The sequence below is a fragment of the Piliocolobus tephrosceles genome, chromosome 9 (genome assembly GCF_002776525.5).
Source record: "Piliocolobus tephrosceles isolate RC106 chromosome 9, ASM277652v3, whole genome shotgun sequence".
Lineage (NCBI taxonomy): Eukaryota > Metazoa > Chordata > Mammalia > Primates > Cercopithecidae > Piliocolobus > Piliocolobus tephrosceles.
Genome location: NC_045442.1, coordinates 32,951,980 through 32,969,461, shown reverse-complemented (window position 1 = coordinate 32,969,461; position 17,482 = coordinate 32,951,980). Strand labels below are relative to the sequence as shown.

At 54.6% G+C, this 17,482-nt stretch overlaps 1 protein-coding gene across 6 annotated transcripts in view; it reads left to right on the top strand.

Annotated features, from left to right (window-relative positions):
• The window catches only part of PAX2 (paired box 2), a 93,650-nt gene that overhangs the window by 6,065 nt on the left and 70,103 nt on the right, over positions 1–17,482 (top strand). For 4 of the 6 annotated variants that reach the window (XM_023206192.3, XM_023206193.3, XM_023206188.3 and 1 more), the window contains exons 1-3: positions 4,039–4,759; positions 8,238–8,406; positions 9,187–9,384. In XM_023206192.3, the coding sequence (XP_023061960.1) occupies positions 4,717–4,759; positions 8,238–8,406; positions 9,187–9,384 (410 nt within the window). In that variant the 5' untranslated portion in view covers positions 4,039–4,716. Of the gene's footprint in view, positions 1–4,038; positions 4,760–5,467; positions 5,885–8,237; positions 8,407–9,186; positions 9,385–17,482 lie in introns of those variants that run through there. The other 2 variants (XM_023206190.3, XM_031936227.1) reach the window with 2 other exon arrangements.

The window sequence follows — 17,482 nt, the reverse complement described above, 5'->3', positions numbered from 1 at the left end:
TGGGGAGGAGGAGGGGGAAAGGCCGGGCAGGAGCCGGTCAGGCCCCTCTGCGGAAGGGGCTGGGATGTAAGTTTCGGCTGCCTGGGATCTGACAGCCGAGGGTATGCGCCCTGGGGTGCGCCGGGACCCAGAGGGCGAGTGAGCCTCGGTGGCAGGCTCTGGAGTTCGGTTGTCAGAATAACTTTTATTTTTCTTTTCGGCGGTGACTTCCGAAAGTGGGAATAATCCAGAAATGAAGCTCGGCTGCGGAGCTGCAGCTCTGCTCTCCCTCTCTCCCCTCCTTCCTTTCTGCTTCTCTTCCCTTCGGACTAGTTTTCCCCCCTTGGTTCTAAACAGCTTTTTCCCCTCTGAACTTTAATGCGTTTAATTTGGTCCGCGCTGTGGGGAGCATTTCCTGGGGAGATGCATTTAATTTCGGAATTTCTAATCCCCTTCCTCAGAGCCCGGCCCTAGCTCCCCTAGCCTCTCCCCGGGAAGTGGAAGGAAGAAGGCAGTTCCCGGCCTCCGGGGAGGGGCGCGGCTGGGATGCTCCTGCAGCCCCCGCCTTACTCACCAAGGCCCAGCCGCCTTCCCAAGCGGCAGGAGGCCGGGCGCCTGGGCCCTGGGTCAGGGCCCTGCAGGAGGAGGGGAGGCAACAACACTTCTGCCTTTTCTCGCCTGGGCAGAAAACGCTGGGGCCAGGGAACTGGAAACCGGAAAAATGGGAGAAAGTGTTTCTGGAAGGGAGCATGTGTGGGTGGCAGCGGGGCAGCGGACTGGGTCTACACTGGCACTTCACTTTTGCACAACATACCCAGAAACGCATTTGAGAGCCCGGGAGTCGCGCTTGGCTTGGCTTGGGGCGCCGGTGCGTGGGTACACTCGAGGTGCGGGGTGCCTATCCGCCACCCCCACACCTACACCCAGGCAGAGCAGGCGCGGCCCAGCCAGACAGCCAGGCCAGCAGTAGCTCGGCCTGGAGGGCGGAGGCGAGGGTGGGGGCCGCCAGGCGCCTGGGCAAGCCTGGCAGGGAAGGGAGCCGAGAAGGCAAAGGAGCCGAGATCCACAAGGAAGATTTATTGGGCAGATCAGATGCACAGAGGCGGCTAATGAAGCAAATCCCGAGATGGGTATCAGAGCAACTCCCCAAAAGTTTATTTGCCTTTAAATTTCCGCAGGGAGGCGGGTGCCTTGTTTGAAGTGTAAATGCCCCTAGATTGGGGGGTGGAAGGGCTGCTTTGAAAACACCAGAGAGAAAAGGTTCATTTAGAGGCGGACGGGAAAAGCAACCAACCCTGACAGGTCGAAGCCTGGGTAGTGTTTGGGGTTGGGTTGTTTTCTTTCTTTTCCCCTTTCCTCTTCTTTCTTCCCTTTTTTCCTTTCTTCCTTCCCCCTGCCCCTCTACTGGACTCTAAAGAAGAAAGAGAACAGAAGAGAGGGAGTCAGAGGAGCAGCCAGTGACTGGATGAAGGCCAGCCCTTCATCCTGGAGCCCTAGGAGAAGGCAGAGTTTTGGAGAAAAGGGGTTCCTAATCGCTAGGGAGCATTACTCTCTAGACCCAGGAATGGGCTGGAGCTAAGGAGGAAGAGGCCAAGATCCGGCTTGGCGGGAGAGTGAGTGTCCAGCTAGTGCAGTGCTGGGGAGAGGATCCCAGGAGCAGGGGGTACTCTCAGGGACTATCTGGGAGTGGGACTTTCGGAAGTGTCTTCACTCCTCAGAGGGTGCATATGAAGGACAGGTGTGTGAGGACAACTTCCAGCACACTTGGTGCTTTAAATCCCCTTCTCTACAAAATGGAAAATCTTTCTCACTCAACATGTGAACATGTTTGTTGTGGGCACCCATATTTCATGGTACTTGTAACATAGGGACATGCCTAGCTGGGTCTAGAAAAATCTGCCTCTGTGTGGAAGGGGGCTTCTACTCACAGCTTTGTTCCTCCAATAGTTCAGATGCTCCGAGACAAATTCCTGAATGACCAACTTGGAGGGACCTGGGGCAAAGGTTACTTTAGTTCTGAGCTCCTCTAAGTAAGAACCCTTTCTCAATGTTCCTTTCACCCCAGTTCTGGGTTAATTACTTCCCAGAGGGGAAATCCAAGGCTGTGTTAGCTAATACCACCTGAGATCCCTTGCACTCTGGCCTGGTAGCTGTTCCCTTTGGGCTGCCCGAACTGTTTTCCTTCTTCGCTCCCTACACGAAGTTAGTGCGTGTTAGTGGGGTTGTGAGGCCAAAGCAAACCCGGGAGCGCCATCTGCAGGCCTCTAGAGGAAGAGACTGACCTTAGGGGCTGGGCCCTGCGCCTTCAACCCCTAGCCCAAGGGAACCAACCTGCCTAGCCACCCGAGGGAAGTGGGGTGGGGGCTGGGAGGGGCAGACAGGGAGGAGTGTTTTCCTCCCAGACTTTACCCCGCAGGTGGAGATAAGCTTATTGGGCTCTGGAGGATACAGGAGGGAGGGCAAATGCCAGGATCCCAGCGGACCCAGGCCCCACAGGAGTGAGGTTCAGAACCCCGTCCCGCTGAGCCTGTTCTGAACTCCTCCTGAGGAATAAGGGCATCCCGAAAACCCGGTACAAGACGCCCAGTAGTAGTAGTCAGGCTGAGTCGGGCTGAGTTAGGCAGGTGCATCTCTCCCCATCCTATCTGCCGCCCAGGCTCCGGCCAGAGGGAGGGAAGCGTGAGTCCGCCGCGCTTCCGCGGGGCGCCCGCAGCTGCAGACAGGAGCTGGAGGAACCTCGGATCCAGGCTGCAAGAGCGCTGCGCAGGCTTCGCCTAGCCGCCCTTTCGCAGACCCAGGGAAGCGGGGGGAGGGAGCGAAGGAGGGAGAGAGAGTTAAAACATCAGCTGAAGTGCCAAGATGATTTATGAGACGAGGGAAAATATTTCATAAAGATCTCCCGGATATTCTGTACTTAACCAGTTAGAAGACAAAGGGCTTCTCCTGCCTGGTGCGAATCCCAGCGAGCAAGGGAGCGAGTGCCGGAGAGAGCTGCGGAGGCTCCGGCAGGAGTGGGGCCGGCCCCGTGCGTTGCGCCTCCTGCGCTCTCCCGGGATCCGCCGAACTAGCAGCGGGCGGCGCTCAGCCGCGTCCGCAGCCTCCTCTTCTCCCCAGCCGGGGAGAGACAGCCTCGTCTCCCGCATCCTCTGCCGCCAGCGACCTGCCGCTCCGCACTGTATCCCTCCCTTGCCCCCCTCCCCAGTCACCCGAGGGTTCAGAAACCAAGGCCCCCGGCTCTCCCGCCATCTGCTGGGTCCCACCAAGGCAGGTGGGTACTCGCTGGAGGTCTTCAGCTAGATTCTGAACCAAGCGTTCTGGACTGCCCAGGCTCGGTGGGCAAGGGGACTGGGGAGGCCCTGCGCGCAGTCGCATGGAACGGGAGGGGACAAGACAAACTGCTGGACACTTTTCCGTGGAATGAGAAGTGGGGATGCGTGTGTGGGAAGGTACCTCCGGAGGGAAAGGCCAAAGGGAAGGACCAGAAAGAGAGGAAGAGCTGGGAAGGAACGGAAGGGATCTCAGAGCCGAGGGTGGTGGGATTGGGGCTAGGGATGCACACTGGGCCCTGGTGCCGCGCGGCCCAGGCGGGCACTGGCCGGTGGATGGCAGGGCTGGGCGAATTAGAACTGAGAGCCCGGCTTCAGAGCGCAGCGCGCTCCAAGGACCTCTGTCGTTACCTGAATATTCATTAGACTGGCCGCTCTTTATCCTTATCTAACGTTTATCTTATCAGCGAGTTTCGTTTCTCAGTGTAGTTTTAATCCCGGGCTCCCATTCCCTCTCCCCCGGCCCGCTCCCCTCCCTCCCTCTTCCTTCGCCGGCTGCTCCCTCCCTCCCTCCCATTTCCCCCTCCCCTCCCCTCCCCTTTGCCGGCACCGGAGTGACAGGCGCGGGGCCCTCCTCGCCGAAGCTCCGGGCTCCGGCGCTGGCGAATCACAGAGTGGTGGAATCTATTGCCTTTGTCTGACAAGTCATCCATCTCCCAGCGCGGGGAGGGGGAGGGGGTCTGGAGGGGTCTTTGCAGCTTTTAGAGAGACACACACCGGGAGCGGAGGCTCCAGTCTCCGGCCGAGTCTTCTCGCAGCCGCAACCCACCTGGGGCCAGCCCAGCGCTGCCAGCGCCACTCAGCTCCCTCCCTCCCTCCTGGCCCTTCGGCGGCGGCGGCGTGCGCCTGCTTTTTCCGGGGGCGGGGGCCCGGCCCGCCAGCTCCCCTCCCGCAGGCGCCCGCTCGGACATCCCCGGGATTGCTACTTCTCTGCCAACTTCGCCAACTCGCCGGCACTTGGAGAAGCCCGGCTCCCCTCCCGGCGCCCTCTGGCCGCCCCCGCCCCGCGCGCTCTCCGACCACCGCCTCTCAGACGACCAGGTTCCACGGGAGCTGAGCGAGTCGCCTCCCCCTCCGGGCTTCAGCCCCGGCTGCAGCTGCCGCACGAACCATGCGCCCCCAGTGCCCCCCGGCCCGGCCCACCGCCCCGGGGCCACTCTGCTGACCGCCCGGCCCCAGCCCCGACGGTGGCAAGTTGCGACTACTGCGGTTGCAACCTCCGGCCAGCCCGGAGGAGCCCCCGCGGGGAGCGCAGTGCTGCGCCCCCCGCCCCCGCGCGCCCCGCAGCAGCCGAGCGTTCACTCACCCTCCCTCCCCCACCGTCCCTCCCTTTTCTCCTCAAGTCCTGAAGTTGAGTTTGCGAGGCGACACGGCGGCGGCGGCCGCGCTGCTCCCGCTCCTCTGCCTCCCCATGGATATGCACTGCAAAGCAGACCCCTTCTCCGCGATGCACCGTGAGTACCGGCGCCCGGCTCCTGTCCCGGCTTGGGGCTCTCCGTCCCAACCCTGTCCAGTCTCAGCGTGGCCCCGGCCCCTCGCGCTCAGGTCCCATCTTGGAGGCCTCCTTGGCTTCTCCTAGTCCCTCCTTTCGTTCTTTCTCTTTCCCTCGCCCGGTGTTTCTAATGCCTCCAGCTTCTCTCCTGCCTTCTGTCACCCATACTTACCTCTCTGCCTGCCTTCCTACCTTCCCTGGTGCCTATCGCCTGCCTTTGCTCTTTCCATCCGTTCCTTCTTAGGTCATGTTTCCAGGGCTTCGGAGCCCTGGTTCCAGCCACCCTTTCCCCAGTCAGCCTCTTGCCCTGAGCTGGAGGACAAATTAGCAGGCAGTTTTCAGGGTGTTGTTTTGTTGTTTTCTCTTTTATCTCTTCCTCTCTTCCTCTGTTTGCCTCCCTCTCCTGTCTCCCCACATCTTTACCTTTCTCAAACTTAAGAGTCGTGGGGTCCAGGAGACTCCAATAGTGTTCAGCCTCGGTGTCAGGACAATTGGGCAGAAGAGTGTGGGGGTGGGGTGCCCCCTTCTGACCCTCATCTCTCAGCATCTCCAGGCCTTTCCAGCCCAGCAGAGGCTTCTTGTGGGCTGGTTGGAAATATTTTCTTCCTTTTCCTTTCTTTCCCACCCCTCTTTCCTTGCCTTCCCCTTCCCTTCACATTGGGAATCCCAGGTTGTCAAGATAGAATGGTCATCTTTCCCTGCCTCTGCTTGGGAGATGCTCTAAAAACAAAGAGGGGTTCCAAAAAGAAATCGAAGTCAGGGAGAGAGGCAGCAGCGCAGCCTTCCAGGTGGGCCCCCGGCAAAGTGCAGCTCTGCTCTCAGCTCTGGAGGCTCCCTGCCTAGACTTCCCACTCCCCATTGAGGATCATGCAGCCAGCAACCTGGCCAGGGGGTCAGCAAAGAGCAAAAAATGAGGGGGAAAGAACAAAAGGAAAGCAAATGCCAAAGCTCAGGAGAAAGAAAAAGAGAAATCCAAATACGGGAAAGGAAATTAAAGAAAGAAAGTTGAAATGATGTTACAGAAGAAAAGGGAGAAGGGGAGAAAAAAATAGAGAAAAGGGAATTATTTTAATAAAATTTGAATTTAATTTATACCATGTCTTTAGCTTGAAAAACTATTCTGAGATTTTTTTTTGCAGGTTTTTGTTTTTGAAAGATAAAATTCTAAATAGAAACTCCTCCCTATCTGCAGATTAATAATTAAGGATAATTTGTAACTTTTTACAAGGAAACTTTAGACCTGGCTTGGACCCTGTTTAGGACAAGAGAGCCAAGAAGGGAGAGCTGTGTTTTTCGCTAAGCATATATTTAGCGTTGGGGGGACAGGGGCCGTTTAAAAATACTCCTGGGATAAAATATATTTTCGTAAGTAATTTCCAAGCGCAGGAAAGCCGCGCCGAGGGCATCAGGCCGCTGCAGGTCTTGGAGAGCCGGCCGAAAAGCCTCGGTCCTTTTCGGGAGGAGTGGAACCGGGTCCACACGCAGTCTTCGCTCAGCTGGCCTGCCTCTCGGCCCGCTGCCACAGCTCTCGTTCTCCTTTTTTGCGGATTCCGCCGGGGATCTGCCGAGTCCTGGCTGCCCGCGGGAAGCCACTTTGAAACCCAAGGGTTTCTGCACCAGCCAAGCAGAAGGTGGTCGGAGGGATAGAACCGCAGCGCGGGCCCGCGGGCCGGTGGACTGGCGGGTGAGACACCGCGGCCAGAGTCGGTGCCGGCGGCAGTGGCGCATTCCAGGCCCGACTCAGCGCCGGCTCGCTGCAGTCCCCCAGCCCTGGACTCCCGTGTCCCCTTCCCATCCCCACCCCTTAGATTGGGGCTGAGGGGCCGGGCCCTGAGCCCGGGGAGGCTGAATTATTCATCTTTAATCTGCCCGCAGCTGCCACCTTTTCATACCGGTAACGCGAGTTCTCCCGGGGCCTAAATTATTGATGGTCGGGGTTTGGAGGGAGGGGAGGGGTGAGGAGTGGGGCTAGAGATAGGGAGATTAACGGGGTGGGCACGGGGGTAAAAGAAGAGGTGCCAGTCTCTCCCAGCAGGCCGATCAGAGGCCTTTCCCCAGGGTTTCACCCGAGCTTGCTCTAGGTACCCCACCCGAGAAAGGGACGGGAGGGAAATGAGGGGGGCACAGATGTCCCCGCTTTCTCCGAAACTCGCGTGAGGCTAGCGGGGCAGGGGCTGCAGGTTGCAAGCCCGGGCCGACCCGACTCGGCCTCTAGAAGTCTCTGCGCTTGGATTGTTCAGTAACTGCAGCTGCGGGTTGATCGCTCTGGGTGCAGGATTTCTAGACTGCTGTAGGCCAGGGAGAATGGGGCACGAGGAAGCACCCTCAGGCCTAGTACCCAGTGGCCACCTCGGCTACGAGATCGGGAGCCCGCGCTGGAACCGGGTTGGAAACCCCGTGCCCTTCGCTTTGCCCGGAGAGCAAACGTCCGAGCCGCACGGTTTCCTGGGAGGCTGCCGAGGTCTGAGGGGTCAAAGGGACGCGAGTCGGGTTTGGGCCGGCTACACAGGGCGCCCCTATAGTTATTAACCCGCCGGCGCGGCCTATGCCGTGCTACCTGGGCGCGACGGTGGGCCCCAACCAAGCTCTGCGCGGTACGGCAGGCAAGAGAGCCCAAGCAGCCGGCATTCTCTGCCTGCTGCCTGGAGCCGCTGTCGGCCGCCTCCCTGTCACTGAGCGCAGCAGACCCCGGGTCCCTGCCTCATCCGCCTTCCTTGCTCCACTTTAGATACTAAGGAGGTGAAAGAGAGATACGGTCCCCCTACAGATAAATAATATTAGAAAAACTTCCCATCAAAAACAAACAACACAGGAAAAGAGGTAGAAAAATTCCGATTACAATTTAATACTTTTTAGGGAAGAGGCAGAGAGCAAAGGTGTGTGTGTGTGTGTCAGGCACTTATCCCCTCTCTGTGCTCGGAGCTCGGATGAACAGTCAGCCGAGCCCCGACGCCCCCAAATCGTCCGCTTCCAAGCCTCGCACGCGCGGACAGCTCCCTGGTTGCCTGCGGCGCAGGCGGGATGCTGCTTCGCGCTAGTCCAGTCCTCTGCCGGGCCCTTCCTCTCCTCGCTTTCTTACGCTCTTTCCGCTGGCATGAATTCGTCTTTGGCATTTTCTCCCCTCTCCCCTCTTTTCTGTCATCTGGTTTCTCTCCAGTCCCCGCTTCGCTTTCTACCTTGCGTCGCACGGCCTGAGTCGCCCTCTCGCCCAGCCCCCAGTCTTCCGCCCAGCGTCTGCGCTTCCGCGTCTCTAGGGCCGGGCGGGTTCCAGTCCCCACTCTTCCGCGTGGTCGTGGGGGTCCACCACCTTTCTTCTCAAGTTCGGAAACATGCCCTTCCGCCCTGCCTGCTTTCTTCGCCCGTCCCGGGCCGCGGACCCTGACTAATGGCTGGTCCCTGCTGTGTGTGGGGTGTTGTGTTTTTTTCTTGTCTCTCCCCAGCAGGGCACGGGGGTGTGAACCAGCTCGGGGGGGTGTTTGTGAACGGCCGGCCCCTACCCGACGTGGTGAGGCAGCGCATCGTGGAGCTGGCCCACCAGGGTGTGCGGCCCTGTGACATCTCCCGGCAGCTGCGGGTCAGCCACGGCTGTGTCAGCAAAATCCTGGGCAGGTGAGGGCTTCGCAGCTGTCCCGTGAGACGCCTTGCCTACTTCCCCGGCCAGCCCTGGGCCTCCGGCCGGAGGACTTGGCTAAAAGTCCAGCCCGCCAAGCCGGAGAGGGAGATCTCCAAAGGGGTCTGGAGAGGTGCTCCTTTTGGAGAGAGTATTCAGATGGTGGCCGAAGACCCAGGAGCGAGGGTGGAGCAGTGTCACCCAGTGCCTGCCCTGCCCTTGGTCCCTGGTGAGAAGGTCCCTGGTTTCCGGCTTCAGAAAGGGAAGGATGACTTTCTTAATGGAGTTAAGGCAGACGTTGGGTGCGGGACATTAGAGGAATGGGGTGGGGATGAAAATGGGTCCCCGAGAGGAGAAAAAGCAGCATTTGGGAGGCAGAAGGAGGGTCCTGGTTCCCACAGATGCTCTGTGTCCAGAAGGGAAGGGCTCGAGGTGGTGCCTCAGCACTGGCCTCCCGGAGACCTTGCAACGCTGTTCCTTTTGCTCTTCCCAAATGAAAGCCTGGGCTTTCACGCCCACGGGTGCCTATTCGTGCTGATGCGCACCCAGGCCCTGGTGTGGCCGTCTCCCCAGAGGGATGGTACCCCTTGTCCTCCTACTCTGCGGCACTCCTCCTCCTAGCTAAGCACCCTCAGGAAGTCAGCTCAGTCACACTGGGCCTTTTCCCTCCACTCCGCTGCCTCGGCGGGCGGGAGAGTGGCTCAGCAGCTCTGGAACCCGCAACCCGCTGACCCGCCACCGTCCACTTCTGGCTGACCCCGCCGGCTTTCCCGGCGCAGGTACTACGAGACCGGCAGCATCAAGCCAGGTGTGATTGGTGGCTCCAAGCCCAAAGTGGCGACGCCCAAAGTGGTGGACAAGATTGCTGAATACAAACGACAGAACCCAACTATGTTCGCCTGGGAGATCCGAGACCGGCTCCTGGCCGAGGGCATCTGTGACAATGACACAGTGCCCAGCGTCTCTTCCATCAACAGGTGAGCAAGCCACCCGGGTTTTCAGGGCTGGACTCCAGTTCCTGGCTCCTGCCTGCAGGGGTGTCCCACACCCAGTCTGTGCTCTTTGTCCAGCCTCTGCCCTTTCTCCCTGCTGCCAGCCCAAAATCCTTCCGTCAGGGAAAGGGGACCTGTGAGGCAGAGAGATAGACAGACAGACAGGGCTGTCTGCAGTTCAGGGCTGGGTATTCCCTGCCAGGCTTCTCCCGCAGGCGTCCTGGAAATGAATCCAAGTGTTTGTGGTAATTAAGACTCCAAGATTACAAGCATCCAGCCTTGGGATCTAGAGACAATCACAGCCTGCAGCCAGAGCCTTTAAAATGACCAGTGTCTATTCATCCCGCCAAACAGACTGCCCTTTCTAAAGGCTGCTCCTTCCCCAGAGGCAGCCGCTTGTCCTCGTTCCTCCACCCTCCCTGCCAGTTCCCACAAAGCTCACCTCCCAGGAGCCTGGTCTTGCTAGCCAGCTCCACACAAATTTCCGGCTTGCAGAGCAAATGCCAACCACCAGCCAGCAACTGGCAGGGAGTAGAAGAGCTGGACAAGAAGGAGGTGCCAAGCAGGAAGGGAGAACTCCAGACTCTGAGAATAAACCTTGGGTGGTACCCTCAACCACCTACGGTGCCTGTCTCTAGACTGTCTTTGCACTGATGACAGGCTCACACACATGAGGACACCACAGGGCTGAGTCAGCTTGATGTATAGGATATTTAGGTCTTCTGGTCTCCAAACCCCTCCAGCGTGCTCTCGGGGAGAACACATGTGCACACTCCATTCAAGTCCACACTAGCGAGTGTGCCAATATGCCTATCTGTGGTAGCTACAGAACATACAAGCAGCATTGAGCTGGTTTCAAGATCGCAGAACTGTACAAACTGACAGTTGTTCACAGAGTCCCTGCACAAGTCACACACCAGTCAGAAGGAAGTCCCAGACAGCCTTGGCCCCCCATATTAAGACACCCCAAAATGAAAAGAGGGCTAAGCATTTCATAACTTTGTTATTTTTTGCACTCTTCATAAGCTCATTATCAGGACAACTAATAACTCTGATGGTGCCTTATTCTGAAATTGGCATCACATATCAAGGATTTTTAAAATATTTTGCAAATGATATGGAATTCTCCCAAATCATCCTGAAAACAGCAGGTAAAATTAGCTGGTAGAATGTACCTTGGCTAAAGAAGATTCCCTCTGCCACACTCATGCTGTAATGTACTGCGAGGCGACCCCAGAAATTATCCCAGTGTGTGCCATCTGTATTAAAATGGTTATTCAGATATGAACAGGGTAACATAATACTGATCAGCTAATTATACACCCTCCGAAAATCCTCCAGCTCCCTGGGCCTGGCTCAGCCAGGTATTGAAAGCGTAGCAATTTGACATTCAGATACCTTCCAAAGGAGCTGGAGAAAGACGCTGGGTGGTTTGGGAGAGGAATAAGCCCTTTGCTTTAAAAGCCAGGAGAGGAGGCTGGGGTAGCTTTGGACTGAGGCAAGAGTGGCACTTCGGGAGGTGAAGGGGACAAAGCAATGTTTTATGAGCCATGTAGAGACTCAGTCTCTTGGCTGACTGCTGGTCCTGGGAGTGAGTTGGAACTGAGATCTCAAGAGAAGAACAGCCAAGGGCCAAGAGTGGTCCTGCTGTGTGCAGTGTTGCTGGGACTGGGTAGTAGTCTTCTGCAGAACATTGAAGAGAAATGCTTGTTGTCAGTAATAGAATTTGCAAGCCCTTGGAGAAACCCCAGTCATGTAGGATTTAGGTAATTTGTTTCTCTTGAATGGGGTAGAGGAGTGGCACAACAAGTCAGGTGTGGTGGCCCTGTCCAACAACCCCTGCCACTCCTCCCAACAACACGCACTCCTCATTGGCTGAGATGATTTTGGAAGCTGGCTTAGGCATAAGTTTGGAAATGCTTCCATCCTGAAAAGCCATGGAGAGCAAGGGCCAGGTGACCCCAGGATCAAGCTCCAGAGGTCTTGAGGTGCACCCACCAGAATTAGGACAAAGTAGACAAGTGAGCCACCAGTGAGATGAGGGTAGGGAAAGAGTAGCCTCAGTTTGACAGCTGTGACAGCTGTAGAACCCACCCAGCACAGAGCCCTATCACATGAGGGGCACACAGGCTTCCTTTGGGTGTGGAGAAATAGCCATCTATGGGCAGGTGTAGCTGGAGATGGAGAGGGAGTAGGAGGAGAGGAACAGGTAAGCCACCAACCACACGGGCAGCCCACCCTGGGTCCGCAGTTAGGCTTCATGGCTGGCTTTGTCTACAAGGAGCAGGCAAACTATTCTCAATTTTGCTCTTGGCCCAAATCCTCTCATGGTTCATATTTTGGAAAGAATTCTGGGGATTTTCCAGTGTGCTGCTGAGTTGGGGCTGGAGAAATCCACTTGGGGAACCATGCTGTCATCTTCATCCCTGTAGGTGCTTTGCTCTGAAGAGGGAAGGTTTATCTAAGATGTGTTGTTTCACCCAAAAGCCTGATAAAAACAGGATGTTTCTGCTAGTGCTGGTTGTATCAGAAACTTTGCCTTTTATCAGTTTTGAGAATTCTCACTCACTGTAGGAAGAGCTTGGAGATTTTCCTGTGTGCAGAAAGGATGGTGCACTGGGGAATGGGTGGTTCTTGAGTTTAGAGCTTTGTTGGTAGTGACCTGCCCACTTGTGTTGGGTGCTTTATAACAGTTATGAGTAAGGTTGTGCATGAGCTGGTGGTTGGCAAGAAAAGAAGTCCACACATGCTCACCCACCTGAGCCAAAGGTTTTTCAACTTCTCCTCCCCAAAACAGATGCTGTCGCCGCACTTGAAATATGCTGTTATGGTTATAAACTAAATTGCTTTTTCACTCTTTAAAAATGGTTTTGGCATTCTCTGATCCTGTTGCGATAAAGGTGTGGCCATCCAGCCTGTATTTTCCCCTAGCAAATCCTCAGAAATGCCTCTCTGAACCAGAGGACTGGGTCAGGAATGCCTCCCCACTCCCACAGACCACCGTCAGAAATCCCAAGGCTTGACTGGGCTCCTTAGTACGTGGAATTTATCTGAATCTTTCTAAATATTGGGTTACCGATGGCTGAGCATGGAGTTGCCAGGTCTTTGGTTTGTACACCGCTGCTGTAAAGGGCAGGTGCTTATAAACAGGGGACTTTAGATTGAAACCTGGTGTGGGAAATGGCCTGGAGAAGGGAGAGGTGGAGGGAGATTCATGCTACTGAAAAAGGAAAAAGTCACCTAGTTACATCGCTGAGCAGTTGTCTAAGCAGGAGGGATTTTCCTGATTATATGCCAAAGTCTTCTGGTTTGGCTGTTACTCTGGGCAGAGAATACAGCTCCTTTGAAAGAACAGGCACAGACCCCAAATAGAGTCTAGGGTTACTGACGATCCCCTGAGGGTGCTCTTTTGGGAAAAGCCGACAATAAGGGTGTCACCTTCTAACTTTTTTAGCTTACCTAACACTCTTTGGAGTCAGGACACTCTGTGCCCCTAGATCTTTGGAGTGGACCCTGCCAGAATCAGCTTCTCATGGATCTCCCACTATCCACACTCTCTCTTAGCCTGTTAGGCTCTAGGTGAGCACATTCATTCTAGCAATGGCAACCTAGGGCTGTGTTAAGGAATTCCATCCTGTGTCATTTGGGTGTCCCTCTTCTGTCATTCTCAGGTCTTTGAGTCATTCTCAGGTCATTGTCCCCCTTGGGTCAGGCAGTGGGGTGACAATGGTCTACCAATTGTTCGTTCAAAGACCTTTCCAAATAATCTGGGAGCCATTCATCCTAGCCCAGGGAATGTTGAAGATATGTTCAGGGCTAGAGTCTGTTTCTCCCTCTCTGAAACTCAGGTTCCAGAACATTGCCTATTCAACTTTTGGACCTGGCTTGGCATGAAGCTGGGCCAGAGGGGCGGTACTGCCCGCTGCATCTCCATACCGTTGCAGCTGTTTGGTGGTTAGGGGTGTTGGTCTCATGGCAAACAGACAGGACAAATTGGAGAGTTAAGAAAAAGACTTCTATCCACGCAAGAATGGGAGAAACAAGGACAGGGAACTCGCCTTCTGTGGCCTGAACCTAGCAGATTGGGCCCACAAATAGCAGACCAATGCACCAATTTCTGTCGGAGAAGCCTTGCTCACCTGTCCTTTCCCAGAGACAGACCCTACTGTGAGGTTGCCCATCATCAGAATAACATTTGAAACAGGCGTGATGGTTGAAATTCTCATTCCCTAAAATGAGCCAGAGTTGTCCTCCTGAAAAGGCTCTTTTTGTTTTTGTAGTTGTTTTAGCCTGGGCTTCCTGGCCCTCAGTCCTGTTGGTCTGACTGTCTCCCCGTTGGCTCGTTCTGTGGGTGTTCTGGCTACAAAAGGGGTTTCTAGTGATAGCAATGGCTGATCGCCCTGCCTTCCTACCTCAGCTGGCGGCTCTCGAGAAGAGGCAGACAGGAGGTGTTGGGCCTGACAACAGCTCCAGGTGCATTTCACAAGGTGATGCAAAGAAGAAAAGAGAAGAGAGGGAAAACCCAAAATAAATAAATAAATAGTGTCCCAACTGTTCTGAGAACTCAATAAAACAATCACATCAAATATGAAGAGGCATAAATCTTGTGTCTGCACAGGTAACCTACTCAATTGCTTTTATTATCGCTCAGGCTGCCTCCATTTATTACCATTCACGGCCTGGGCAAAGGAGGCTGCATGGAGGGTGGTCTCCAGTGCAATCCTACACCCTGAGAGGCAACAATCAGCCCATACAGCCAGGGATTTCGATGGGAGCCCGGGAAGGGCCCATCTGTCTGCATGAAAACCAATCAATAACTCTGTAACCAGAGCCCTTGTCACAGGGAAATGGACAACACAACAGTTCAATAGAGGGGCCACAGGGGGAATTAGCCAAGTGGAGATGGGGCCAAACAGCAGCAGCCCCTAGAGAAGGGAAACAGGGGTGCCTGGGGTAGGGGAGATTAGGGAGGGAGTGGGGATGTGGCAGGGGAGAGCAATAGCTTCATATGTATGTTGGTATTAGATGGTGAGTATTGTGCAAAATAGACCCAGGAAATGAGAGGCAATGTTGGAAGTTGAGGTGGTAGGGAACATGTGTTTTAGGCAGCATTTGGGAAATGGACTGGTTCTGGTGCACATGGGATAGTGTGACTGTGCATGATGGTATGTGCTTGCGGACTAGAATGTTATAGCTTCTACAGAAAGAGGAACAATAGTAGTACCTGGTGCGGAAGATTAATCACACTTCCCACCCACTAAAACCCTCTCTGAAAAGGGGATTCCTATGACCCCACATGGGATAGGGGTCCTGCTTCCCAGTCTTCTTAGTAGGACTGATGAGGGAGCCCTATTGTCCGCTCCCAGCTTCTTAGGTGTCCAACAATAGCTACTCTGCAGGTTGCCTCTTACTACTCAGGTCTATCTTCAGCCCCCTCCTTGTGTCTACCTGGAATTGGAGTTTTTATATTGAGAGGAAAACGATGGTGTAAAAGTGATGTGCATTCAGTAGAAATCATACTTCAAGTACCCAAACAACCATTCTGTTTTTCACTTTCAGTACAGTATTCAATAAATTGCATGAGATATCCAACACTTTGGTATAAAATAGTCTTTGTGTTAGATGACTTTGACCAACTGTAAATGTTTTGAGCATGTTTAAGGTAGGCTGGGCTGACCTATGATGTCCCATAGATCAGATGTATTCAATGCATTTTCAACGCACAATGTTTTCAACTTATCGAGCCATTGCCCTATTGTAAGTTAAAGAGCATCTGTACGCTGAAAAGAATTTCTTTTTCACTTCCTGTTCTTTAAAAGAATGTGGTATAAAGGGTGCTCATCCAACCTACCAATTCTCTGCATCCCTGCTGTTTCTTCTTACACTTCCCCTGCCCCTCCGAGCCAGGTGTCCAGAGCTTAGATTCTTGCAGGGGAAGCAGCTTCAGGTGCAGCTATCCCCACTACAGCTCCCCAGGCATGCAGGTGAGTCTAGAGAAGGGGAAAGGGCTCCTGAAACTGAGGAGTGGGAAATAGAGTCTCACAACCAATGCCCAAATAGCAAGTGAAATATTAGACAGCTGAAAAATTAAATCACGTTTGGCTTTTCTATCTGCCACTGAACTACTAGGTTGAGATGGTTTTCTCTTGTGGAACAGGCTATTTGTTTTGGGGCTAGCAAGGCATGGCTTGAATATATTCCTGATGGTTTGCAGTGTAGAAGTTGATATCTTCTGTGTGTGTGGATTTGTGTGTGTTTGTGGGTGCCTACCTAAGTCTGCTTTTAAGTGAAAAGGCTCTGAGGCCAAGAGGAGAAAAGGGAGGAAGACTCACAGGACATGACCTGCAGTCACAGGCAAGGCTGGACACCTTGTACTTGTACTGGACACCTTGTAATTGGCAAGCAGTCATTAGGCCACTGGGCGAGGTGGCAGCAGCAATAAGGCTAGGCTGAAGATTCCTCATTTCATAATCTAGGCAAATTGGAGCCACATTTTCCTTCAGTTATTTGCATTGTAACATTCTGTAGTCCAGTTAACCCCCGATAAGAGGGGTTTTGCTACAGTGATGCCACCTTTGTGATGAAGAGCTGTGCAACCAGCTGTCCATCCTCACTTTGACACTTGGGTCCCAGCCCTGTTGGCAGGATTAGTTAGGGACCAACTGCATAAGCAGCCAAGAAGATGCTCTCCCCAGCACAATCCTTCTCCAGAGCTGTGGTCCCACCGTAGGAGGCACAATGGCGGGCACAATGGCAGGCAGAGCTCACACCAGGGCCAGCCTGCAAGTCTTTCCTCAGTAATCCAGGTGCAAGGGGCATAAGGAAGAGGCTTACTGTTTGTGAGAAATGCAGAGCTGGCCACTGCAGAAGGCTTGGGGTGTAGGTGAGACATGATGTCAGAGGCAGCCGCCTCAGACCTCCTGATGAGGGCTGGGCACAGGGGAGCTGTTGAGGGTATGGGAAGCTAAGGAAGAATGGTCTGGCCCTACAGGAGAGGGAGCAGCCTCTTGTAGGCTGGGAACTCTCAGGTAAGAGAGGAAGTGTGCAGGAAAGAGTAGACAGACAAGGCTGTAGAGCCAGGGTGCCCTCATGGCACATCTGTGACAACCATGGGAGGAATGAAGCCCTTTCTTTTGCTTTCTGAGAGATAATATAATGAGAACAGATTCTGTGTCTTCCAAGAGAGAAGGAAAGAGAGAGAAAGAGAGCAGGGCAGGGGGAGTGAGTCAGGTGTCATTCGATTCTAGAAAAGTTCAGGTTTATTGTAGGGATGTTGGGGAAAGGAAAGCAATGCACAGAAGTCCAGACTGGGGTTTGCCAAAAACAATGATGGAGATGGGATGGTTGCAGGAATCATGAGCACAAATGACTCCTGGGCACCAGCGGAGAGAGGTTCCAGAATATAAGATGAAAAGTGGCAAGAACTGGACAAACAACTGGAGCACATGGGCCCAGCCTACAGGCAGTGATGCAGGAAGACTGGATTTTTAAAAACTCTGTGCTGACCGAATAAAACACATCTTTGGGCCTGATTCTGTCCAGTGGCCAGCATTCAGCAGCCTTTGGTGGACCTGACTGGATGGACTTATCTCTCTGCCTTAGACCAGGGCAGTAACATCCGCGCAAGTGGAAGGGGATGGGACATTTGCTGGGTCCCTTGGTCCAGAAGCTCCTGGGGAAGGGAATGGAGGAGAGATTATGACTCTCTATAGCCAGAGGAGGAGAGATGGGCTGTGGGTAGGGAGGGGCAGGAAGTGAGGATGAGGACTGGGAGAATAAGGCAGGAAGTGATGAAGCTGAGAGGTGGAAGGGTGCTGCCTTGGGCTGGACAGGGTTGTTCGGGATTGGAGCGCATGGCTGAACAGAATGTGGCACTGCAGAGCCTGCAAGGGGAGCTTAGATCTGCTCATCCAAGCTAGGACCTTCGGTAGCCCTGCAAGGTCTTGGGGGTGGTGGGAGGAAGCCCAAGCTCCAGGCAGCTGGTAGTTCAGGCTGATGGGCCCTGAGGAGAGGCCCAGAGGTGATGAAGGAGAAAGGGGAAGAGGAAGGTGAGCAGGTTTCTGAGAAGAGTGTGGAGCGAAGG